This window comes from Cibotium barometz, chromosome 49 (genome assembly GCF_041138505.1).
Source record: "Cibotium barometz isolate CiBa-2024 chromosome 49, ASM4113850v1, whole genome shotgun sequence".
Lineage (NCBI taxonomy): Eukaryota > Viridiplantae > Streptophyta > Polypodiopsida > Cyatheales > Cibotiaceae > Cibotium > Cibotium barometz.
The window spans coordinates 19,357,340-19,383,154 of NC_141094.1; the positions used below are offsets into that span (position 1 = coordinate 19,357,340).

A 25,815-nucleotide genomic window follows, 5' to 3' on the forward strand; every position below is an offset into this window, starting at 1 on the left:
TTACATGGTATGCCGTAGCAAATAGCAAGTGATCAAGATGTGAAGTTTATGAGAACATTTTGGCGTACATTGTTTGATAGTATGGGCACTAACTTGACTCCTAGTACGGCCTGTCATCCGAAAATCGATGGTCAAACCGAAAGGGTCAATAAGTGGCTTGAGACTTACTTCAGGCATTATTGCTATGAAACACAACATACATGGGACAATTGGTTGCATTTGGCGAAGTTCGCCTATAATAGCACCTATCATAGTAGTATTGGAATGTCACCTTTTGAGGCTATGTATGGCTACAAGGTGCATGTGCCGATCATATCATTCAAGCAAGAGAATGCAAATCCACATGCAAGGGAGGAAGTGGAAAGAATGCAAACTTTTTTGTAAACATGCAAAGAGAAGGCCAAAGGGACGAGTGTTAGTGGGGGAGATAGGCTTATGGGCCAAAGGCCAAGTAGGGTGGACATTAATAAGTATGGCCATGGTATATAGGCCAATGTGAATAGCTAATCACAATAAACTCATACTAATCAAAATTACAAGCTAATAAGCTTCCATGGCAACCTTGCCCTTCTCCTAGCTTAATGTTTTTGTAGATGGTGATGAATACTTTATATCTTACATTTTATCTTTTTTAAGACATGTAACACAATTTTTCACTCTTAAATTTTATCTTTTTAAATACATGTAGATGGTAATGATTTTTTTCTATCTTACATTTTATCTTTTTAAATACATGTAGAAGGTTTTTTTGATTAGGTTTGCAAGCTAGGCTATCTTTTGCAAGTTGTGTCATGGGGGAAAATATAGTGCACATAGGATCAGAGTTGAAGATGAAGGTGTGGCTAGAGGGCAAGCTCCCCTATAGTAAGAGAGGTAAAAAGAGTCAAGCATGAATGCTTAAGTATATGCGTAATTAATTTACTTACATGTTTAAAAAATATTTTATATTAAAAACAATCTTTTAATTTACGTAGCCTTATAAGACATTTGTCTTGGTTAAATTGTTATTTTTTCTTTAGCAAAACAAACTAAAGGGTTCTCCATCTAATTTGCTAGAGCAAGGAGTAATAAGAATAAGGAATGTTAATCCAGGAATAATGAATGTTTCACTTTTTTTTTTGGTTAATCTAGGAAAAATTACCACTTAACCTTCTATGGAGAATGAGAGGATTCTTCATCTCATATACTAGTTCATAATGGGAAATTCCCAAGGAGTAAGATTTCTATCTCACATTATACTATATATTCGCGCGCCAGCCCTAAAATCAAATATGCGTCATGCTCCCTCTCGGTGAGGCGGATGCTTATAGGAACGTCTGCGACTGCAAGCACCCCCATCTGCAGCCTGCGTGACGCCAATTCTGCTTCTGATTTTTTATCCCTTTTTTTTGGAGGGGGGTTGTTGTTGTGTGTGCGCCAGCGGTATAGGCTAATGGATGCTCCACGCATTTCACAGGAAGCCGCTTGCAAAGGCGAGTATGCACAGCGGTGTTGGGTGGATGGGGCTTCTTTCTCGTCTCATCTCATCTCAGCTCATATGCATATGTGTAATGCTGTGCAGCTTCAGGGGACAGGGCAAGACGGCGCTATGTGCCCCAGAAAAGCTCCGCTCCTTATGCAATCCTCCTGACGCTGTACAAGTGAGTAGTTCTTCATCTTCTACATCGCTAAGATTTTTCTATCTTTTGAGGTTCATTTCAAGAAAAGTGGCAAATGTGGGACAGAGCAATGCAGGAAGGCAGGGAATGCATGAAAAAGCAAGAGCTTATTGATGCTGCCGAGGCCAGTGGTCTCTCTCGAATGTCAATCCAGTGAGTTTCTTTGAGTGATGAAGACTCTATTTGTTGTCCATTTCCATCACGAGCCTTTCTTTTATTGCTTAGATGGTGTTTTTTCTACAGGCCAATCAAGTGTTCTGGACCCTCTGGTCAATTTGGGTACTCTACAAAAGATTGGTACTCGGGCTGGAGCTCCATGAAGACACTTGTTACCAAGGGCTTAGTTGTCAAATCAAGCTGTCCTGCAAAGTAAGTGCATGGGGCCATCCTTCTTAGAAACATCAAAACTTCTGAACGCATTCCCACTTCTTTCACTTCCGCAACTTTATTTTGAATTCGTTTCTTAGCAACATGTAGTTAGTGGATCATTTTAGGTACAAGCTGACAAAAGAAGGACTATCAACTGCCGAAGAATGTGTACAAAGGTCAGGCTTTCAGAGAAACACTGCCAAACCTTCTTTCAGTGAGGGAATCAGGAAATGCTCTGCCTTAATGTCCTTAGCTACGGTGGAGGACAGCTCTGAAGCAGCTCATCTTATATCTTCAAAGCACAACACAAGTCCAGTCAAAATCCTTGCTATTGAAGGTGTGAATGAAGCCAAAGGAAGGGATTCTTCATTCTCAGATTCTTACAGGTCCTTTCACATTGAGGAATTCGCAGATGTTTCTTCTGATGGTGGTGAGGCTGGGGAAGTTGACAGTTCTACGTGCTCTGAGAAACATCTGTTAAAGGTAAGCAATTATGTATGTTGCTTACATGATGTTTGGTTTATTTCCGTTTATGTTTATGAGCCTTAATAGAATGCTTCAATTCACCAACCAGAGGGAAGATTATACGGAAACCCCAAGCACCAATGGTGGGGATAATGGCTCGAATTTGGGGTGGTTGCATCTACCACCTTTGATACAAGGTGAAAGGTTCCTCGATACATATGCTGTGATATTAATTCTGGACAATCGAGAACAATTCATGAATGATGGTAAAGGGTAAGATTGCGCAAGCAGCATGATGTATCCCAAACAAGATCGAGAATTCTTTGTTAAATCAAGTGTTTGATGTTGTTTTGTTCTCATTGGAAAGATGACTAGAATAGACTCTAAGATGTGAGCCAGCCCCTGCCCTCTTGCATTCTTCTGCCATCTTTGTGTTCTCCACCTGCGTGCTCCCATTCCTAGACACCCCCCCCCCTTCTCCACCCCTTCGCTATAGACCAGCTAGAGGCAAGATTCTAGATCTCTTGAAAGCAGCCCTCATCGGAAGACAAGGGCGCATCTTTGATATCCGGTTCCTCAGCAATAGCTACATTCAGAGTTCGAAGTGGTCACCTTTGCCCATAATTTTCCACGGCAGAGACTGATTGCACGAGTATTGTATAACACCATGGCTTATGCATGACTGTTGACCTGTTGACTTCCCCGGTCAGCTTTCTAGTGATCATTTGTACTCCCCGACTTCAGAATATCATGAGCGTCTCATTACGATTGTGTAAAGGCCTCACTAGACCATGCCCAAGGATTATCTGACATAGAACCACTGTGGATTAGGATAGTGGACATACGTGAGAAACCCTAGCAAGGTTTCCATAGACTTGATGCCGAACTCATCACGTTACCGTGATAGATTGTGGTCAGCGACGACTAACCACCCAACCGAAGGTTGAGTACCTCGAACCGCCCCTAAGCTTGAGGTCAGATCACTGCGAGCTTGCTAGTCACCAATGACCCCAACTTGGCATCCCATACCACCAAGCCGAATCACCCTTGTTGACAGCTCCATGGCGAGATCTTGACCGTTCCTTGGTAACCCTAGTCTACCACGTGGCTACTTGTGTCTAATAAGTGGCCCTAGGTTCCTTGTATAGAAATAACCTTGCGATAAGTGGCTTGCTTGTATTTATAAAGCTTTCTTACTTTATTTACGAGCTTTTAGCCATTATTAGCCCTAGGTTATTAATTATAAGCTCTTAGTCAATCTAGACCTCTTTGTGCTAGTGCCCTTAGTCTACGTGTGAACCCTCAAAGTCCCCATGCTTGGCTAAGCCTTAACCCTAATTTAGGGTTAACCCTAACCCTAATCTTGGGTTAGTCGACGTGTTCCCCATCCTAGCCATAGGCCCGATCGAGATGTAACATACTTCCCCCCTTAATTTAATGTCCTTGCGAATGCATAAGGAGAACAAGCTTTTGTAAGCAAATCCTCGGATTCCAACATCCATCCATAGCATTTACTAAAGTCTATTGTCTCTTATTTAAGCCAGTGTAAGACTCCTCTTGCAGAACTTGTTATAAAGATCCAATTGTTTACTATCAATCCAAAACTCGTCCAAGAGCCGAATCTCGATAGGACAACTAGTCACAAAGTGCAACAAGCTCTATTGCAATAACCCTAGCATAGACCTATAGCACAACTCGTCAATCATACCAAAGGGCATCTTGCATAAGTTGTTGGCAAACACTAGTTCACTTAATGTGCAAAAACAAGTTCTAATGTACTTCCAATGTGTTTTCGCATAATATTCGTGTCTACTTTAGGGCAAGCAGAAAACCTTCCATCAAATTTTGCATATGTCCCATGTCCCATGTGCTTGAAAGCTTGAAGATCACATACAACTTTCAAACAATCTACGTATGTCCCTTGTCTTTGAATAACTTGAAGACAACATACAACTCTAACAAATTCCATCCTTAACATGTCAATGGGTTATGTTCCATCGAACAAGTGGAAAGTCCATTACTTAATGAGTAACTTATCATGTCACTCTTTTTCTCACTCCCCCAAATTGGAAATGAACACGTTCTCATGTAGAGGTCCTACCTCCAAAAGCAAACAAGGAAGTATAACATCATATGCGGAGTTACATTAACTATTGAGCGATCCTGAATCTTGGATACGCAACTTGGTCGTAGACACTTAGTCCTAGACATAGAAGTTTCAAATTTCTTATCCCCCTCATGTACAATTCCAAGGTTGCCTCATGCATCTATCACTTGGCCATCACAAGAGAGTGTGTGAGGAATCACCCTATGGGGAACATGTCATGCTTAGACAACTAAGAAAGTTTCTTATCTTGTTGTCACTCACATACTAGCAATAACGCTCATAGTTACCATAGATTAACTATGCTCAAGCATAGAGCATTCTAGATCATAAACCCGTGAAACCTCAGGAGATCCTACAAGAGAATGCACTCTGGTGTCCCATACCATGTCATGACAACGGAATTATTGGGAGCCTAGAGAGCTCGGGTCCAAACAAGGCATGGGCTGGGTTTAGGGGTGCCAAAACGACTGGGTACGGACTCAAGAGTGGCCGGGCACATGTGAAGAGCTTACTAGCTAATAAAAGTGAGGAGTCCAATCTTAGAAGGTGAGCTCTTAGCTTCCCTTGCTTGAAGAAGAAGGTCGTGTAGCTGTTGCTGTCCTCAGATTGGTATCAGAGCTTACATTCTCAACACGTTGGACGCTGTAAATTGTGGAGGAGTCTGCCCGTGTGTTTGTGCATAAACCAGCGAGATTCGCCCACCATCGTTGCTACAATTGTCACAAGTAGCATCCTAGGAGGGTTGGCTATTGTTGTTGGTGTGCAGGTAACAATAGCCAGCCTATGTTGTCCATAGCCATCACCAAAGAAATTGGCCGGCACAGAAGCTAGCGTTAATAGCGGCCAACCGCATTACGACTAGACAAACAAAACAACCGCTAGAAAAGCGTCGCCTGAGAGACGCTGCCAGCCACCATCGCCTCAGTATCTAGAAGATTTCTATCCCAGTCGACTCTGCGCCCATCTTCGTTGAGTTGCAGGCATTGCAAGTAGCCGTGTTGTAGGCGTTTGCAAGCTTTATTCTTAAAAAAAAAAGAAAAGAAAAGAAAATCAAAGGTTAAAGCAAAGGTTTATACCTTATAAAGGTATATACTTTTGTACCGAAGAGGCCAAGAGGTTGTTCCCGTAGAGAATTTGCCAAGAGCAGTTTCGGGGTTGATTTTATGAAGTTTGGATGGAGCTTCTCACCGACGACTCTCAGATTTTTATACCGCACTGACAATTTCACTTCAAGCTAACAATTCGATTGATTTCTAGGAGCTTGGACTTGAGGTTGGTGCTTGTGTTTATTCTCTTGCATCGCGTTTAGAGAGTCCATGTGGAATCTAATAACCCTAATGAGTTTGTAAGTGGAGATCCTAGTCGTTTGTTGAACATGGAAAAGGTAGTGGCCGATCTTGATGTCACGATGACCGATGATGATCTTCTTGATGATAATTTGGTCAGCACTAAACAATTTAAGGCTCTAGAGTTCCGTACTTTGGACATTGAGACCAAGTACAAGATACTTCTCTTTCTTCAGGAGTTAAAGGATAACATGCAAGCTTCTACCATCGTAAGTGCTTCAGTGGGAGGCATGCCAGTGGCTTCCGCCTAAGGGGGTAACATGAATGTCGATACATCTCATTCGAGAGATGCTGTTGCTATTCTAAAAGATTGGAAACCTCCGACTATTAATGGGGAGAAGAAGGAATACAATAAGGATGTGGTCAACACTTTTTTACAAAAGTGGCAAGATTTGCATCGATTGCGTCAATCTCCAAAGGAGATACGTGTGCTTGAAGCGAGCTTAACTCTAGGAGGTAAAGCATTCAAGTGGTGGATGAACTTGGAGTCCAAAAATCGGCCTACTACATGGACTGAATTTGGAAGTGCATTCATGAAAGAATTTCTTCTTGAGAATGAGATGGATTGTAATTGGGAAGCGTGGGATAATTGTGAGATAAGAAATCTCACATTGACTCAGTATATCTCCAATTATCGAGAAATCATTCTCAAGTTGAAAGGAATGAACGGCTTTTAGAAAATTTGTGGGTTTATTCGTGGATTAGACTCGGACTATAAGAATCAAGTTAAGCAAAATGAGCCAAAAACTTTAGAAGAAGCAATTAAGCTTGCTCAGATTTTCGACGGCACTGTCGGAAAGAAAAAGCGTGTGCAGAATGCAGAATGGACATCTAGTGTGTCTGGGGTTCCAGGCATCAAGGTCAAAATAAAAGAAAGAGACCTAACTAAAAGAATGACCGGTCTAAGAAGTCGAAAGGATCACAAAAATCTCTGAAGCATGAAGATATTGAAAGAGTTAAAAAAGAAAATTTTATGTTTTCATTGCATGGAAAAGGGTTATAGTAAACTATAGTGTCCTAAGTCAAAAGAAAATGAGAAGACCCAGTGTGATCATAGTAAAGAAAAGCAAGTACATAATATTCAAGTTTATCATGCTGATTCTACTCATGCGTGTTGTGTCATGTCATCGATGTGGGTGCCAACATATGGACCACATGAGTTGGTTCGAATGTATGGTCATGTTAAAGATCACAAGGTACGAGTTATGATTGATGATAGTGCCACGCACAATTTCTTGAACTATAATTTAGTCAAGAAATTAAAGTTGTCGAAAAGTCCAAGGATTCATAAGTATGTGGTTTCTTTGATTAACGGCTATGATAAAGATGTCTGGGATACAATAGTTCGTGATGTTCCATTAGTTATTCAAGGTCATGAGATGCATTTGGATTTTCAAGTTATGCATATCACTTGAGCGGATGTTATTCTAGGTCGTGAGTGATTATATAACATTGGTCCATCTTTGTCTAGGAGTTATTTGCATAATTCTTTTGAGTTTGAAGTAGATGGTAAGAAAGTGCACTTGCAAGGTGATTATAATGTACCCTCCTCACCTCTTATATGCTCTGCCTGGACAAGTTAATGAAGGAGAAAATACCTTTTTGTGCTACATGAGTCTTGATGATGTCATTTCTTTTTTCGCATGTGAAAAGATAAGTGGTTTGAGTGAGCATAGTGTTTACACGACTTCTTTTCAATCAAAGTATATCAACAATAAAAAAGTGAATGAATCTTTAAAGCAATTGTTATAATAATTTAAAGATGTGCATCCAAATGAATTATCGGGAGGAGTATCTCTTGTCCACGATGTTGAGTATCCAATCGAAGTAATACTTGGCTCAAAGCTAGTAAGTAAGCCTCTTTATCAACTTAGTTTTAAGGAAGCACAAGAATTAGAACGACAGCTAAAGGAATATCTTGAAAGTGGATTCATTCGACCAAGCACTTCGCCTTGGGCTTCACCAATTCTATTGGTGAAGAAAAAGATGGGTCTTTGCGACTATGCATAGACTACTGTGGTTTGAATCAATCACGATTAAGAATAAGTACCTTTGCCACAAATAGATGAGTTGTTTGATCAACTCCGAGAGGTAAAGTACTTTACGAAAATCAATTTACGATTTGGATATCATATCAAGTGAGAATTCGGGAAGCGGATGTCCAAAAGACAGCGTTTTGAACTAAGTTTAGTCATGTCCTTCGGTTTGACTAATGCTCCGGCCACATTCATGACACTCATGGATAGTTTCTTGAAACCTTATTTAGGAAAATTTATCGTGAGTTTCCTAGACGATATCTTGATTTAGAGTCGTACCAAGAAAGAACATCTCGAACACTTACGGCAAGTATTTGAGTTACTTAGGAAGCATTCACTTTATGCGAAAGAGAGAGAATGTGAATTCTTCGTAAAAGAAATCCAATACTTAGGCCATGGCATTCGTATGGATCCCACGAAAGTTGAAGTTATATTGAAATGGCCACATTCCACAAACTTAGAAGAATTACAAATTTTTCTTGGTTTGTCTGGATTCGATAAAAAGTATGATCGAGATTATGCTAAGATAGCTGTTCCACCGACGGATCAGCTTAAAGGAAAGGGAAAGACCTTTGTTTGGGAGGGATTTTCATCAAAGAAGTTTTGAAAAACTTAAGGTAGCTATAGCTACAACTCCCATTCTCCAAGTTGTTGATCCGAATCAACCATTTGTGGTAGAGACGGATGCTAGTGATGATGCAGTAGGAGCAGTCCTCTTACAAGGGGAGAAACCTCTTGTATTTGAAAGTAAAAAGTTGGATAGAGCTCAACAAAATTATTCAGCTTATGAAAGAGAGTTATATGCTATAATTCATGCCTTAAAGAAGTGGAGGCATTATTTATATGGTGCTAAATTTAAGATAGTCTTTGATCATGAGAGTATCAAATGGCTATCTAGTCAAAAAGAGTTGAAAGCACGCAAAGCTCGATTGGTAGAGTTGCTCCAAGAGTTTGACTTTCAACTGACATATAGAAAAGGACGTTACAATGTGGTAGCTGATTCATTGAATCGCATGTCTATGATTAATGAGTTGAGTTTTACTCAAATTAAGAGTGATTTTTTGGAATCACTTATGGGAAGGTACATTGATGATCCGTATTTGTCCACGTGTGGAGTGTCATAGAGAAGAGGGATCCCTTGACTAAAAATAAAGATAGCCCCGTTAACGAGATAGACACTTTCACTAGCGGTAAGTCTCAAGAGATGTCTCAAGGAGACATGTCACTTACAAGTGATGAAAGAAATCGTTGGAAGAATTTTTTCATCTCGATAATGGTTATCTACTTTACAAAGGTAGAGTATGTATACCTTCGGACTCAGACATTAGCCGCTGTATTTTATATGAATGTCATGATAGTCCGAGTGCTAGTCATCTTGGAATACATAAGACATGCACTAATTAAGAGACAATTTCATTGGTCTGGCTTAAGTAAGGACGTCCAAGACTATGTCTTAAAATGCCAAAAGTGCCAGGTCAATAAAGTAGAATACCTAAAAGTAGGTAGTTTACTAAGTCCACTAGAGATCCCAAATGACAAGTGGGAGAGTATCTCAATGGACTAAATTGTTGGATTATCTAAAACAAACAAAGGCCACAATTCTGTTTGGGTGGTCTTGGATAGGTTGACTAAAATGTGTCAGTTTATTCTGACAAAAACGACAATGACTACGCCTCAGTTAGCAAGGCTATTCATTGAAAATATCTATTGATTATATGGCTTACCTGATGATATAGTTAGTGATAGAGATACAAAGTTTAATAGTCATTTCTGGTGTGCTTTGTTCAAGAGATTGGACACCTTGCTAAGTATGAGTATGGTTGATCATCCTCAAATTGTTGGTCAAACCGAGAGTCAACCAAGTCTTGGAAGATATGTTACGAGCATATGTAAGTAAAAAGCAAACCAATTGGAAGAATATTTATCCATATTGGAATTTGCTTATAATAGTGCAAAACATTCAACAACGAGATTTAGTCCATTTATGTTGATGTATGGTTTTCAATCGTGAGCTCCAGGGGCCGTTGGACTCGAGAAAGAAAATATACGAAAGGTTAAAGATTTTCTTTAAGATCTCAAGGAGATGACGAAAATCACGAAAGATTTTCTTTGAGAGAGCACAGGACCGCGCTAAACATTATGTAAACAAAGGTGGTAGACAAATCATCTTTGAGGAAGGTGATAAAGTGTTTTGAAAGGTTCTCACACACTCCGAATCTTTGAAAATAGGGGAAGTCCGAAGCTATCTCCAAGGTATTGTGGTCCATTTACAATATTTAAAAAAGTAGGTAGTGTTGCTTATAAGTTAGCTTTATCAGAAAGCTCTAGAGTTCATCCAGTTTTTCACGTTAGTAGATTGAAAAAGAAGTTGGGTGATGACGATAATCTCATTAGTCAAGAGATCCTAATAGAACTTATTGAACCCCTATCCTTACCACATGAACCAGAAAAAGTCTTGGATTTCCAAGTGAAAAGAAATTGACACTCTGTACGACAGGAGTGTTTAGTCAAGTGGAAGAATAGACCAAAAGAAGGTTCTACCAGGGAAAAGGTAAGCACACTCAGAAAGAGGTTCCGGAATTTCGTTTTCGAGGACGAAAACTTCTCTTAAGGGGGGAGTAATGTCATGACAACGGAATTATTGGGAGCTTAGAGAGCTTGACCGTTCGGACAAGGCACATGCGGGGTTTAGGGGAGTTCAAACGACTGGGTACGGACTCAGGAGTGGCCGGACACTAGTGAGAGTGGCCGGGCACATGTGAAGAGCTTACTAGCTAATAAAACTGAGGAGTCCAGTCTTAGAAGGTGTGTGTTTTTGGTTGAGGTTGGGTGGAGAAGAACGTGAGCTCTTAGCTTCCCTTGCTTGAAGAAGAAGGTTGTGTGGTTGTTGCTGGCTTTTGATACCACCAGAGCACACCCCACATCAAACCTTTGCTAAGCATTTGATCATAGGTGGAATGGCCAACTTCCCCCCTATATCGTAGCCTTGAAATGAATTTTCCCTTGAACACTGAGGTCAAACATTAGGTCAATGTGAGGGTCAATCTAATCCATGCAAAGTCAAGGATAAAAGACACCACCACACCCTAATCTGGGTCATGGACTCTTGTAGTCAGCATGACTAGTTGTCTGTAAGTCTTTCGGAAACCTTGGCCTAGGCATCTTCGAGTATGACTAACTTCACATGACTGCCTAACTCGGCACCATGTCCTAGGTTATGCCAACTTCCGACAAGATTTCTTGCCACCAGCCACCTAGTGGCCATCCAGATAACACCAAGGGTTCATGGTAAATTTGGTATCCTTCCCACATCCTTTAAAAAAGCCCTATCTACAGATGTAGAACGAAAGCTTGTGGGATGAACTGACCAACAACCTAGACCATATAAAAGCAGGTGCATAAAATAATCATTGATCATTCAGTTTTCAGCAAAAGTCTTCAATAGTCCAAGTAGCAGTAAGTCATCCTATCATCTCTAGGCAATCATTGAAGCTCCTCTTGAGCATTCAGGCAGCATATGTGCAGTCCTACAACTATCTGGACTTGCATATGTGGCCCGAAGAGTCTTCTGCAATGCCTTGGATTGGTGGATACTCAACCGATGTACAATCTTCCTCGTCCTTGCGTTGGGTAGTCATATCGCTTGTTCTTAAGCATCGTACAATATTTTCCAAAGAATTAATATAAGCAAATACTTTTGCTTGTCGGGAGGGGCTTGGGGGAGGGACTTTCACTGGGTAATTGGGACCCAATACTGTGTCGTCCACTCTCTCTCTCTCTCTCTCTCTCTCTCTCTCTCTCCTGTAAATTGGATACTAAAGATCTCACCACATAAAGGTATAAAGAGGACCTTGTTGTGTGTTACCACGATCAACCTCAGTGCATGTAACATTGGTATCAGAGCATCACGTTGGCGGCTTGACTCGGCTACCTAAAGAAGTGAGAGCATCTAGTGGATGGTAACATTGTGGTCCAGAAACCCCAGGCATCCACCATGTCGGGAGAGACATTGTATCAAGAAGAAAGCCAACAAGAAGTTATGGAGGCACAAAGCTTCCAAAGCAACACACCAAAAGAAATTACGCTTTTGCCAAGCACAAAAGAGCTCTTGAGAATAATGATGGAGCAAATAAATTCATTAAAGATGCAGCTTGCTCAGAAAAAGAGAAGCCCAAAGATGTGGCACAACTGTTCTTCGGTCTTAAGGAACAAAGAAGAAAAGATGACGAAAGACGTGAAGAAGCAAGAAGAAAAGCTGAAGAAGAAAAGAAAAGGGCTTAGCAAAGAGTACAAGCCATTCAAGACCTCCATTGCAGTTAGAGAGAATATTCCCAACTTTCGGGACTTGATATCTATGCTGATTATAGAAAAAAAGACTTCAGGTGAGGATTCTTCTTCACAAAGCAAGAACACATCGGAACAGGCCTTCTACTCTAATTCAGGTAGAAGCAGAGGTAGAGGCCGTGGTCGATGCCAAGGTGGTAGTCGACAAGGAAATCAAAATTTTGGACAACAACAGTCCAATGATTCACAGTAGCAATCATACATAGGTGGAAGAGGCCAATCTAGAGACAAGGGGAGCCAAAGAGGCCGAGGTGGCTGGCAAAGAATCAAAACGCAAATAGACATATATATATATCTATTAGATATATATATGAGATCATTATTTTGCTTATGTGATGGTTAATTGAACATGTTGTAGTTTGAGTCGGTTGTGTACCGGATGATCCAAGGAGCGAGATTTGTAATTGGGCAACCTTCGTTGCAGATGTCTTGGATTTCACAATCAGGTGGTCATAGTGACCAGATGGCCGAGATGATTGTTTTGCATTTGATAGTCGGGCGGTCAATGCAACATGATGGCTCAGATAACTATTTAACAGTCGAACAGTCCGAGAGACCAGATGGCCCGGATGATTGTATTGATGAATGCTCCAGCGGTCATAGTGACCAAATGGCCTAGATGAGTGGTTATGATTGACTAAGCGGTTTCCTTAGGGAGCCGGATAGCTCAGGAGCGGTTTCCAATGAGACCAAATGCTCGACCATGAGAGGACAATCTATGAACAGGAGGATCTTTACATGTGCATTGCATACTTATGTATGTTTGAATTTCTTTGATTTTTGTGTGCTGTTTTTGATGCCTGGACAATGCTTGGATTTATGGCATCCATAGTAGTTAGGAAACACATTTCGTACAAGAAAAGAAACTTGGAAACGTTTCCTTTTAGGAAATGGTTTTTTTCAAACAAATTTTTTGGCATTTTTTTTCCCCCAAATCTAACGTCGAAGTCTGTGGGACTCTTTTGATAAAGTTTTTTTTGTAGTGTCATGTATGTTTTTTTTTGTGGCATGGAATGATGGATGATTGGATCATGGATCATGGACAGTGGACCATGGTCTATGAATCATGATCATTTGACATTGATGATGGATGATTATATGGTTTTTGTCATTTGTGATTCAAAGATTGGGCTTCAAATTGATGTTTCCATGTATTCTATGCATTTAGTGTTATTTTTACATATTTTATACAGTATATATTTGAAATTTTGTACATGCAAACACCTGTAGGTAGGAAACTTGTAGGAAACTTTTGGCTGATTTTACGAAACCCATTTGAAACGCGTTTGAAACTTTTAGGAAACCAGCAAATGACATCACAGATATGGGGGAAGTCCAGATGGGACTAGTACTTGGAACAAATGGATATGCTTGGTACACTTGTACTCTGCAGTTGAGGACAACTGCGATATAAGAGGGAGGAATGTAACTATTTGGCCTTCCTAGCACTGTATCACATGATGGAACCCTTGCTAGGACAATCGACTAGTGGAAGAAGGCATGGATACAGAAACCATAAGGTGTACACATGGCAAAGCACCATTTTTGGTCAAAAAGCAGAGAAAAGCAAAAAGTCAAACTGAGTTGACCACGAGACGAGAGCATCACTAGCAAGAGGGGATTGAGCACGGCCGAAAAGCAAAAGCTACTTTTTCAAAAAGCAACTCTAGGACCAAAAAACAAGGCCCTAAAGCTAGAAAAGCAAAGCACAAAAGCACTTGGAAAAAAGCTAGCCTTATTCAAATATTTGAATAGTATTTTTATTGTAAAATGTGAAAAAGAGGAAAGCAAAGTTTTTTAAAACATAAAACAAAAGCATGCCAAGCTTTTAGGTAAAAAGGAGGAACCCCTTAGGTATAAAACTAGCACGAACCTCTCTTCACCATCATCATCAAAGCGTGGAGTTTTTTTAACGCCGACGACTCCCTGTGCCACATCATCACCAACCAGTGGTACGCTGTACAGATCCATACAATTCTTACAGAACTATGTCGTACTCCTATTCTATGCCAGCTCATTGCTGCCGTACTGCTATGTAGTGCTGAATTGACTGTTGTCATGCTACCACGTGGACCTGTTCTGGTTCGTACACCTCTACATGGCCTTTTTGGGCAGTTTCTACTCCGGATTAGCCATCAAATCTATTGTTGAACATCATAAACTTCATCATCTACACTTATCACTAGTGTACCTCGTTTACAAGCTCGGGGTACATTGGATTTCGTGCGGGAAGATCAAACTTGCGGAGAATTTGTGGTTTTGCTCAAGTTTTGGGCAAATCTCCCCTTCGATTTGGTACTAGCCTGGTGAGGCATCTTGTGGGCCATCCCTTTGGTGTGCTTGGCAATGGGATCTCGTGCCTCGACATTGACTACAACGTTGGTTTCTACATTAGCATATTTGTGTGCTTTTGTATTCATTGATGTATTGATCTTGGCTTGCGAGCCCGTGCATTGTTCCTAAATATATTCTTGAAAGGGAGCGGGGCCTATACCTCGTTGAGTGTGTGTCATGTGCAAAGTTCTATAAACCTTACTCTCCCTCTCTCTATCTGCTCTCTCTATTTTTCTATCTCTTGGATACGTGGTGAAATATGTCATAGCACGCCCCGCTGGGTTTACTCAACTCATAGTGAGAAAATGTCTCAAGAAGAGAAGCTGATGAAGACGCGACCATGGACACCCAAGTACAGAAGATACCAGATGCTAGGCTTTGAATTCCCACACCAATGTGCAATGAACTCCAAGTATAGAATTATGAGCTCATGGACATACCACACCCATAATCTCCAAACAGTGGACTGTGAACACATCACGTCCCAAAATCTTGACCAACGAACTTGGAACACATCCAGTCCATAATCTCTGCTACACCAAGCAATGAATTTGAAACGCATTCAATCCATAGCTACCAAAGCTAACTTTGTCCTGCCAGATTAGTGCATGCTTGGAACTCCGACTCACGGTTCCCATGCACGAAAAGTTGGAGTTGCTAATAGCCCCCTCTCCCGCCCACCACAAGCCTGTTTTGGCTGGCTGCACGTGGAGGGAAACATGTCCTTATGGCTAGGCAAGAACACCGTCTTGGTCGTCTTGAACCAAGAGGACCTTGGGAGCACTAGAAGGAGAAGAATCAGAGTCACATTCCTGTTCTTTGTCCTTGCCCTTCTTCTTTGATGAAGACTTGTCTTTGACCTTCGCTTTGTCCTTCTTCTTGGACAATCAATCCTTTGCCAAGTGACCTTTCTTCCCACAAGAGTAGCACCAGCTCTGACCTTTCTTCTGCATTGTAGCGTAATCCTAACCATTAAGAGAAATCCTAACCTTACCCTTTGAGACAAGAATGGACGAAACCCACAAAATCAGCTATCCTGATGCGCTACTCTCTCTCTCTCTCTCTCTCTCTCTCCCTCTCTCTCTCTCTTGAAGGCTGCCGAGATGAAGTATACAGGCTGTTGGGGACTGCTTTGAAGGCTTTCATCATGAAGAAATACTAAAGGCAAGGGTATTTAATCATTTTATTATGATTTCCAGCCACTGTACCAGCCCTTGTACTTGGTGAACCAACCAATGTACTGTTAGAATTGTGCATCTCAATGCTATGGGACTTTGCCTATTTATTGGGCATTTTATCTATTTTCACATACTTTTTATGTCTTGGACCAGTCGGCCAATTGTATCAGGCAGTCGGCCAGGTCAAAGGGGTCTTCTCATTGTTCACTTGTTGTAGTCCATTCCCGTGCACATAGTTCAACACCACTGCTGGCTATTGCCATTGTAAAGCTTATTGTTGTTATAAAAGGTGATCTTGTCCAACTCTCTCCATCTCCTTTGCTCTCTCTCATTGTTGTACTGTTCATTCTTCCGCACGTCAATTCTCCAACATGGTATCATTCGCTTAGGTTTAGGCTGCTCCATCCTTCTGCAAACTGCTCGCCGTCTTCCACTATGCTTTGCGTTTTGCTTCCATAGCTTCTCTGGCTGCATATCAGCATGTACAGTGGTTGCGTTTTCCTACCTTGCTGCGTTTTCTGGTCTAGCCAGCCCTACGGGCTGCGTTTTGCTCTTCACATGCAGGTTGTGGAGTTATTGGCTGCGTTTTCTGTTTTCAGAATCGCTTGTGGTGAGCTTCTTGCAGGTGGTGTTGCCAGACAAGTGGTTGTACATCTTCTTCCTCCACGAGTCCCTACCCTTCCGGTAGGAGGTTCCCGGTGGTTTCTAGGACTGTTTTGCTGCTGTCCAGCCTCTATCTCTCTCAGATTTGAGAGGGGGCTGATTGGTTCTGGAGCCGCGCTTCATTGGAAAGCACTTGAGAGGAGTCTTGGAGAGTTGAGATTTGTGTTCTTTGTTGCTATGGATATGGCTCCCCCTTGTGCGAACAAGGATGTCAAGTTGAAAGGACCCAACTATGCCCATTGGAAGCTTCAAATGCAAATCTGGTTCATCCACAAGGGTTTGAACTTTGTGGAATATTGTTTAGGGCATTGAGAGGAAGCCAGAGCGTCCTCAAAACTCTAGGCGGTGGACTCACGATCAAGAGGATGAATTCGTTTGCGGAGTTACAAGACTGGGAGAATCGGGATTCGAAGGCGCATTCAGTGCTTGTGCAAACCATCACAGAGGAGGTCTCACCGGCCGTGCAAACTCTCACCGGTGCTCATCAGGTATGGTCTAAATTGGAGGATCTCTTTGCTCGAGATTTCTCGATGAGGGCCCTTACCTTGCAAGGGTAACTCTACAGTTTGTTATTCCCTGCAAGCAGTTCTATGCAATTGTTCCTCATGAAGGCCAAGGTTATCCATGACCAATTATTGGCAATGGGTGTTGCTTTGTCCTCTGCTCAGCTTGTTGCACTTATCCTCACCAAGCTCCCCCCGGACTATGACGTGATTTCTCGATCTTTACGGTGCCAGGTCACATCCACTCAACTGGATTTTGATGATCTTAGCTCCCTACTTTTGGAGGAAGTGTCCGTCCTCGTTTCGCAGGGTAAGTTGAAGGTGTCTCTCAACAGTTCTGACCAGGCACTTTCCTCCTTTCAGAAGAAAGGTCGGAGTTGTTGCTTCTCTTGCGGGAAGAGAGGACATCTATCCAAGGATTGTTTGTCCAAGAAAAAGGAAAAGACCTAGGGCAAGGCTTCATCTTAGAGAAAGGGCAAAGACACAACACACGACAGTGATACAGATTCTTCTAGTACCACTTCTAGGGCTCCTAGGGCACTTCTGGCTCAAGAGGACCCAAATGCTGTACTTCTCTAGTATACATGCAGTTCCCCCCATGTGCTTCTAGCCAGAGGAGGCTTGTGGGCGGAAGAGGGGGCTAATTTCAACTCCACTTCCTGGTGCGTGGGAACCATGATTCGATGTTCGAAGCATTAGACATCTGGCAAGACATGGTTATCTTTTGTGTAGGAGAGATTATGAATTGGATCTGTTCCGAGTTCATTGTTCGAGGCTTTTGGGACGTGATGTGTTTTTCGTCCACTGTTGAGGATTATGGGCGCGGTGTGTCCAACAGCGCATCATCTATTCTTGGAGTTCACTGCACACTTGTGTGGGAATTCGTAATAGCCAAGCAAAGTTCCTTGTTCGTGGTGGCATTTTGTTTCGAGGAAACAGGTTGGCAGGTGCTCTCTCCGAGGTGATTCCAATATTCGTGGGTGCTGGAGGATCCATGGTTGCATCTTCATCAGCTTATCTTCTTCAGACTCTTACACACACTGAGCTGTAGAGGGAGTGTTAGAATTGTGCATCTCAGTGCTATGGGACTCTACCTATTTATTGGGCATTTTATCTATTTTCACATGCTTTTTATGTCTTGGACCAATCGGCCAGTTGTATCAAGCAGTCAACCAAGTCATATGCACTATAAAAGGGGTCTTCTCATTGTTCACTTGTAGTCCATTCCCGTGCACATAGTTCAACACCACTGCTGGCTATTGCCATTGTAAAGTTATTGCTATTATAAAAGGTGATCTTGTCCAACTCTCTCCATCTCCTTTGCTCTCTCTCATGTTGTACTGTTTATGCTTCTGCCTGTGCATTCGCCAACATGTACCTGTTGTACCAATCCTTGAACTTGCTATAGCAACCATTGTACTTGCTACATCAACCATTGTACTTGATGTACCAACCATTGTACCTTATGTTCTACTTGTGTACCTGTTGTATCAGCTCTATTGCTGAGTTTTTCTATTACGTATGGCACCCTGAAGACCCGTGGTGATGGGGAAGATGAGTACTCTCACAAGAAGAGGTGGTTTATGCACATTGGTATTTTGGGCTTCTTTTGATGAGCCCGTGTGTATGATTGAATGATGGCCATATATGGATAATCGAGCATCTCGCGGGGGGGGGGGGGGGGGGGGTGCAACCCATTCCGGCCTCTATGCGGTGTCAACTTCACACATCTCTCTTTTACAATTTTGTGGATTAAGTGGCATCTTCTTAAGGCTATGGCCAATTTTAGCATTTAATTACAATAATGGTCAAGTATTTTTGCGAAACTCCTGGGTCGTCTGGAAGCTACACATAATTCTTCCCTTTTGTTCAATTCACATCCTCATGAATGCATAACGAGACAAATCTCTGTAAGCGAATCTTCTGATCCGGATATCTGTGTATAGCATCTACTGAAGACTACTGCCTCTTACCTACGCCGGTGTAAGACTCCTCATATAGGCCATGCTCCAAGTCGAATCCACCAACTCCAAGGAGTTGTTACTCGTTCCTGGTCCCCAATCACATCAAACAAATGCTACACTCCATTGGCTTTCATGCTTACACGCGCGAACACCAGGCCCAAAATAGAAGACCAATTGACCGTGCACGTGGATGTAGAAGGTCCACTGGATCTAGTGCAAGCATCAAATCCCCAGCATACCAAATTCTAGTCTATTGACCCTTGGCAAGACATAAGTCCCCTGCCAACAAGGTGTCAATCCACATGACCTTTGGCGAAGACATAAGTCACTTGCCAACCAAGTGAGTCCACATGACCCTTGGCGTAGATGTCAACGAGGCGTCATGACCACATGGCCCTTGGCGTAGACATTAAGTCTACTGCCAGATGTCCACTTGCACTCCGTGTTGGTACTCTAGCTACAAACCTTGGAGAAGTGGTGGGCTCAAGTAAAATAAGATAAGAACCACTCACAGGCATTGATATCCTGGTACTCCATAAACATTTCTACTTCACATAGTTTATAGACATTTCAACCACCAATAGTTTTACATGCATTTCAACTGCAATAGAAATCCATGGAAAAATCCTTGAACCGTGAGTTGTCATGTGCTCCATGAATCCAATACATCCCAATGAAGGGAGCCATAAATCCATATGATAATCATGTATACCATAGATACCAAGCTTTTCAACTATTGAAAATGTTTCCTTGAAACAACTCCAAGCAAACAATTCACTTATTGAAAATGCATATTTACTAAAGACAACAAATAACAATGGAAAAGTAATTCTCTCTTGTTTGTCAAGTTCGTCATGAGTCCGAAAGAGATTCCTATGGGCTTCGATAGAATAACCCAAATACCAATAAATTAGTCCAAGCACAAAAGCAAAGTCTGCGCTTCCAAAGTAGATTACACAAACTCATATATCCATAAGCCAAGTATTCTTCTGTTCATGCTCATGATGCATATCTACTCCATAAGTGGATAGGCTCGCAATGCTTAACTACACTAATACACAGTGTTTATAACCCCATAGAATCGTCTTCACACAAGAGTGTGAAAGAACCAAAGCTCTGATACCAAAATAACTCAGAGTGGGGCAGAAGGGCTTTCACAAAACACTTGACCATTAATGAAATTAAACACTAAAATTAGCCACAACCATAAACATATGCCACTTAATTCCACAAAACTGTAAAAGAGCGATGTACACACCTGACACCACATAGAGGCCGGAATGCTGACCCCCCCCCCCCCCCCCCCCCCCCCCCCCTTCTTGGGAGTATTTTATTACTCAAAGAGAAAAATATCATGTACAAGCATTGGGAGAGCACACGCTCCAGATTTATCACATACAACCATGAATAATTCATATATACGGGTTGTCATTAAAAGGCCCCATGTAAATGCGAAGAATATGAATATGCATATTATGTGTCGATATCGGCCAACATAGCTTATCCAATAGCCCACATAGCTGTTCATAAACCCATATGGCTGAATCATAAGCCAATAAAATTGTCCATAAACCCATATGATTGAATCGTAAGCCCATAAAGTTGTCCATAAACCCATATGGCTGAGATACAATACCCCAAGGCAATAGCAAGTGCCCAATGGCTCAAATACATGCACAATTGCTATAGCAAGTGCCCAATGGTTGTTTATATATAATCAATTAAAAAGACAAATGCCCAATGGCTAATCAAATATCCTTGCCTTCAAGATTTCTTTGCAATGGAAGCCTTCAAAACAGTCCCCAAGCCGGTATACTTCATGGGCAACCTGAGAGAGAGAAAGAGAACGGTCAGCATTAGGGCAGCCTGCGGAGGTAGTAGAGAGCCTCAACCAATGGGTAGCCAACATGGTAAAGACTAGGTTGCAACAGTAGAGCCTGCTCAAATGAAGAAAAAGGACTGCTATTAATAGATTTGGGGACCTCATGAGCTACAATGGCAAGTAAAGACTATAATGACAAATGTAAAGCAAAGGTGACAAGTGTGAGGGCACTTGTCTCACTTTGCTCTCCTCAGTCCTACCACATGTCCCAATTTAAGAGATGGTCCCTCTCATAAAGTTCATCTCTAAAAAATATCTCAACTTGTAGGCATTCTATCAAAGGTGCTTCAACGAGTCTCCCCATTTGATTAGCTCACGGACGTAATGAGACGAACAAAATTTCCATTGGGGTTTGTCGAAAAATAGTAACCCTCCTAGATTTTAGGAGTGTGTTCCTTTGTATTCACCTTATTAGAAATGTATGTGAACACCATGTAGAACCATGTTTTAATACTAAATTCTCCCAAATCCTTGAGAGCTCGCCATACATGCTTTCCACTTGACATGTCATAGGCGGAAGCTCTAGGAGTCTTCTTTCAGCCCAAAGCAATGCATAGGAACACCTAATACAAAAACAATCAACATAGACAATGGAGAGAGAGAGAGAGAGAGAGAGAGAGAGAGAGAGAGAGAGAGAGAGATGGTTGTATTTTCAGTATATTCATAAAGGTATAAAAGGTACAAGTTGTTTCGTTGCCTTAGTAGCCCCACAAACCTAATCTAGACCTTTAGGGTCCTAGAGCAAGTAGCCATGCGGTAGCCTGGGGTTAACAAGAAGCATGCAAGATCTCAATGAGTGTGATTCGGATTGGTGATATGGGATGCTAGGTTGGAGTCATCGGTGACTAGCAGGCTTGCGACAATCTCACCTCAAGCTCGGGGGTGGTTTGAGGTATTGCACCTACGGTTGGGTAGTGAGTTGCTAGTTAGTGATCACGCGATGAGTTCGATGTTGCATCTATGGAAACCTTGCTAAGGCTTCTTAGGTGTGTCCACTATCCTGATCCACAGTGGTTCTATGCTAGATAATTCATGGGCATGGTCTAGTGAGGACTTTTCATTGGGATCAGAGATTGAATCTGACAAGGAGAGAACCCATGGATTTGGGAGTTGAAGAGAGACCACAGAAATTGTACAAGACAGTACCTTCACCAAGTTGCTTTTGGCAAGAAAGCCATGAAGTCTTCCAGCATGGATGTGTCAGCAAAAAGGGAGAAAAAGCATGAGATTTTGTCACTCATGGACAGTAAAGGTTGGGTCTGAAGCAAGCAAGGCATTGAACGATCAGGGCTGCATGTTTGCCCAAGGTTGGTCTATCTTGTTCATGCTGTAAGCAGCCAGCTGTGTGAAGGTTATGGTCATGAGGGAGCTCATGGCTATGTAGCCCTTGTGAGCGATTCTCATGGCCAACCAAGTGTTAGTGTTCGATCAGCCCAAACGTGGCGTGTAGGGCCAGCCTTGAGTGGCTAATTAACCCACAGGCTGGCCAGCGCCCCACGCTGGCAGCGCCTAGTGGTTTCAGGTTGAGCAGCACAAAACACCTTATGGAGCACGTGAGCCACTAGCACAAAGGAACGACTTGCTGGTCAAACGCAGAAGAGACAGAAAAACCAAAAAGCATGCTAGGTTTTAATTCGGGAAAAAAAGCAAAGGTTGTTTTTAAAAATACCCTAATTCTAAGTTGTCTTTTAAAGGCAAGCGTGCGGTGTGGACGACTACGACTCTCCGGGCACTCTCTCCATCGACGGCAAGTATACCTGCAAGTTCTCTTACCTCGTCACACCTTTCTCATCTTCCCTAAAGGCTAAAATCTTCTCTCTCAAACCGCTATCCTCCATCTCCAAGGTACACATGCACGTTTACTCACGATAGATGGGGACAGCAAGCAGTAATACCGTGGATTCTGTCAGCGAGGGTGGCGATGAGTATGTGAAGCCACCAAGATGGCTTGGATTTTATCCACCACTAGTAGAAAAGCTAGAAGATAGTCAGAAGTGCATTATCCAGTATCCCATGAGGGGGGATGGTGTCAAGCCCGGTTACACGCACTGAGGTTGATCGTGGTAACGCACAACAGAGCCTTCTTTATACCTTTATGTGGTGAGATCTTTAGCATCCAATTCACAGAAGAGAGAGAGAGAAAAGAAGTAGACGCCTTAGTATTGGGTCCCAATTACAAAGTGAAAGCGCACCCCCCACCCCGCCCCCCTCTGCTGCAAGCAGAAGTATTTGCTTATATTAATTCTTTGGAGAATGTTGTACAATGCTTGAGAACAAGCGATATGATTGCCCAACGCAAGGATGAGGAAGACCATACGTCAGCTGAATATCCACCAATCCAAGGCACTGCAAAAGACTCTTCAGGCCACTTATGCAAGTCCAGATAGCTGTAGGACTGCACATATACTGGCTGAATGCTGAAGAGGGGATTGAATGATTGCCTGGAGATGATAGGATGACTTATTGCTGCTTGAATTGCTGAAGACTTTTACTGAAAACTGAATGATCAATGATGATTTGATGCGACTGCTTTAATAGTTTAGTCTGCTGGTCGATTCATCCCACAAGCTGTCGGTGTAGTAGAAGGGCTGGTTGCCCAGTACACACTGTGGCGGCTCTCCTCTGGACAGTATGTCCAGAGTCCTCCTCTATGCTCACGGCGCATCACATAAAATCACAGCGTAACACACGAGACCCTACGTAGCTAACACAACACAGAGACGAAACGAGACTACAGAAGGGACAGAACACTTGCACTAATCGGAGAACACTTGATACAGCTCCCTCACTGTGCCGTGCACACTCAGCAGAGGTCACAGTGAAGAGGACGACACAGCTCAAAGACTGATGACTAACACAAAGGTACAAGTGGTATGACAGAGGTACAAGCAGTATGAGGGAAGAGCATAAGGATGTCCTTCAAGGTGAGAGGATGATGCAAAGGATAAGGATGTTCTCAAGGTGGGACGAGGGCCATATATGCTTGAGGTCGAGACGGTGGCATTCCTATCCTTAGTGGATGCCTTGGGTGGCAGCATACCCTCTGGTGGAATCTCCCATCTTTGGAGATGCAGTGGAGTGTCAGTCAGTGCCATTGGAGCCTTCAATGCATCTCCTTGTGTGGTGGTGCATCTCCACTTGATGATCCATACTGGCGCCTCCGTTGACTCACCAATCACGCGTTGCAATGGACAGTCCACATTCGTGGACAGTCCAGGTTGCATATTGGTGGACAGTCCAGGTGTGTGGGCACCCTTGGTGGCTACAGTCGGCCTGTTTTTATGGACAAAATATGCTGTTTTAACAGCATTAAATGCTGCACTTGACTCCTTTTGTTGTCCCTAGGTCTGGCCGACACGATACTACCTGTTTTGCTGCTCTAAAGCTTCCATTGCTGGCTGACTATAGGTAGTGACAAGTGTAGGCAGCCGACTGGCTGCCTATGCCCCTCCAAGGCCTTATGTTACCCTTATTGGCTGCCATGCTTCTGGGCTGGCCTTTGGCCATCCCATAGAGCTGAAGAAGATAGCACAGGTGGGAAGCATAAACAGTAAACATATGAGAGAGTGCAAAGGAGATTGAGAGAGTTGGACAAGATCACCTTTTATAACAGCAGTAAAGCTTTACAATGGCAATGGCCAGCAACCGAGTGTTGAACAATGTGCAAGGGAAGTGGATGAATGAGTGAATAATGGGGAGCAGTAGGGAACTCGCCGTCTGCCTCTAGGGCTAGCGATTGGCCCTGGACAAAATAAATAGGAGAAAATCCAATAAAATACCAGATAAATGGTAAAGCCCCAAAACACAAAGATGCACAATTCTAACAAGAGCAACTAGAGCATCTATATACTTGCTAATGCATGACCTACACTATGGTTGACTTCTCCAAGTGGGTTAAGAGAATTGACTCCAGACTGACCTCTATGGCTCAAAGACTGACTTACGTAGCTCGTGCCTGACTGTCCCTAAACTAAGGGCTCACAATGGGGTCACGGCGTACGACAAATATTCCTAGAAAAAGGTATTACTTCTATACAAATGTTGCAGTAATGATCATGCCAGTGTCACTCTGTACCCTAGTGCAGGGTGCACGTCACATTCCCTCCTGCTTTACTTGGGAGCAAGTTCAGGCAAGTAGTCCACCAATAACCGGGGTACTCCTGGAAGAGCTCTTCATCCAGCCGTACTGCTTCATGGGTTCCTTGGTCCTTGAACTTCGTATAAAATTGTCATATTCTTCAACCAGAACCATGCTTCCATCTATGGAGGAGAATTTGTTCTGACTCTATGACTTCTACCTTGTCAATCATATGTCGTTGTTGCTCTTCAAATACATCTTGCAAAGTTAGACCTACAAGAAACATGAAAGACACTGTGCATAGTTCAACTTTCCAACAACTTACATTAAAGAGACATCACTTAACTTCTGAATGACGAAAAACGGGCCAAAACTTCGAAATGAAAGCTTGGGACAACGCTTGCCCACTTGCTTTAGCCATTGCTTCATGATGCAGAGATATACCCAATCCCCTTCCTTAAAGTTGAAACTTGACATCGTGCCTGGATTTGTTGGCTTGCCGACGAGTATAAGCTTCTTGAGCTTTGCAAGGCTCTCAATGATCTCCAAAAATGTTTCACTTGTCTTATTAGCCTCTAGAGATGGTGATACCTATCTCGTCAAAAGAGATGAGAACCCGCAACCAAATGCTGCCTCATACGACGTCCGACCAATACTCTGATGAGTGAGTATCATTCAAACGAGTGGAAGATATTGTTCCCATTTTAATTGCTAGTCATGGCAATATGATTTGAGGACGTCAAAGACCAATTGATTGTATTTTTTTGTTTGGCCATCTGTGGATGGAATGCACTGGACGGATGCAACTTAATCCCAAAATTATTAAACAATGTTCTCCAAAATGGGACGTGAATTTAGGATCTCTATCTGATGTAATTATCGGTAGCA

The 25,815-nt window shown here is 42.4% G+C and overlaps 1 protein-coding gene across 1 annotated transcript in view; it reads left to right on the top strand.

Annotated features, from left to right (window-relative positions):
• Positions 1–1,275: 1,275 nt before the first annotated feature.
• Positions 1,276–25,815, top strand: part of LOC147610377 (crossover junction endonuclease MUS81-like) — a 69,057-nt gene continuing 44,517 nt past the window's right edge. The window contains exons 1-6 of the mRNA XM_086786009.1: positions 1,276–1,472; positions 1,562–1,640; positions 1,725–1,811; positions 1,902–2,027; positions 2,153–2,510; positions 2,602–2,765. Coding sequence (XP_086642135.1) covers positions 1,301–1,472; positions 1,562–1,640; positions 1,725–1,811; positions 1,902–2,027; positions 2,153–2,510; positions 2,602–2,765 — 986 coding nt within the window. The 5' untranslated portion in view covers positions 1,276–1,300. The remainder of the gene's footprint in view (positions 1,473–1,561; positions 1,641–1,724; positions 1,812–1,901; positions 2,028–2,152; positions 2,511–2,601; positions 2,766–25,815) is intronic.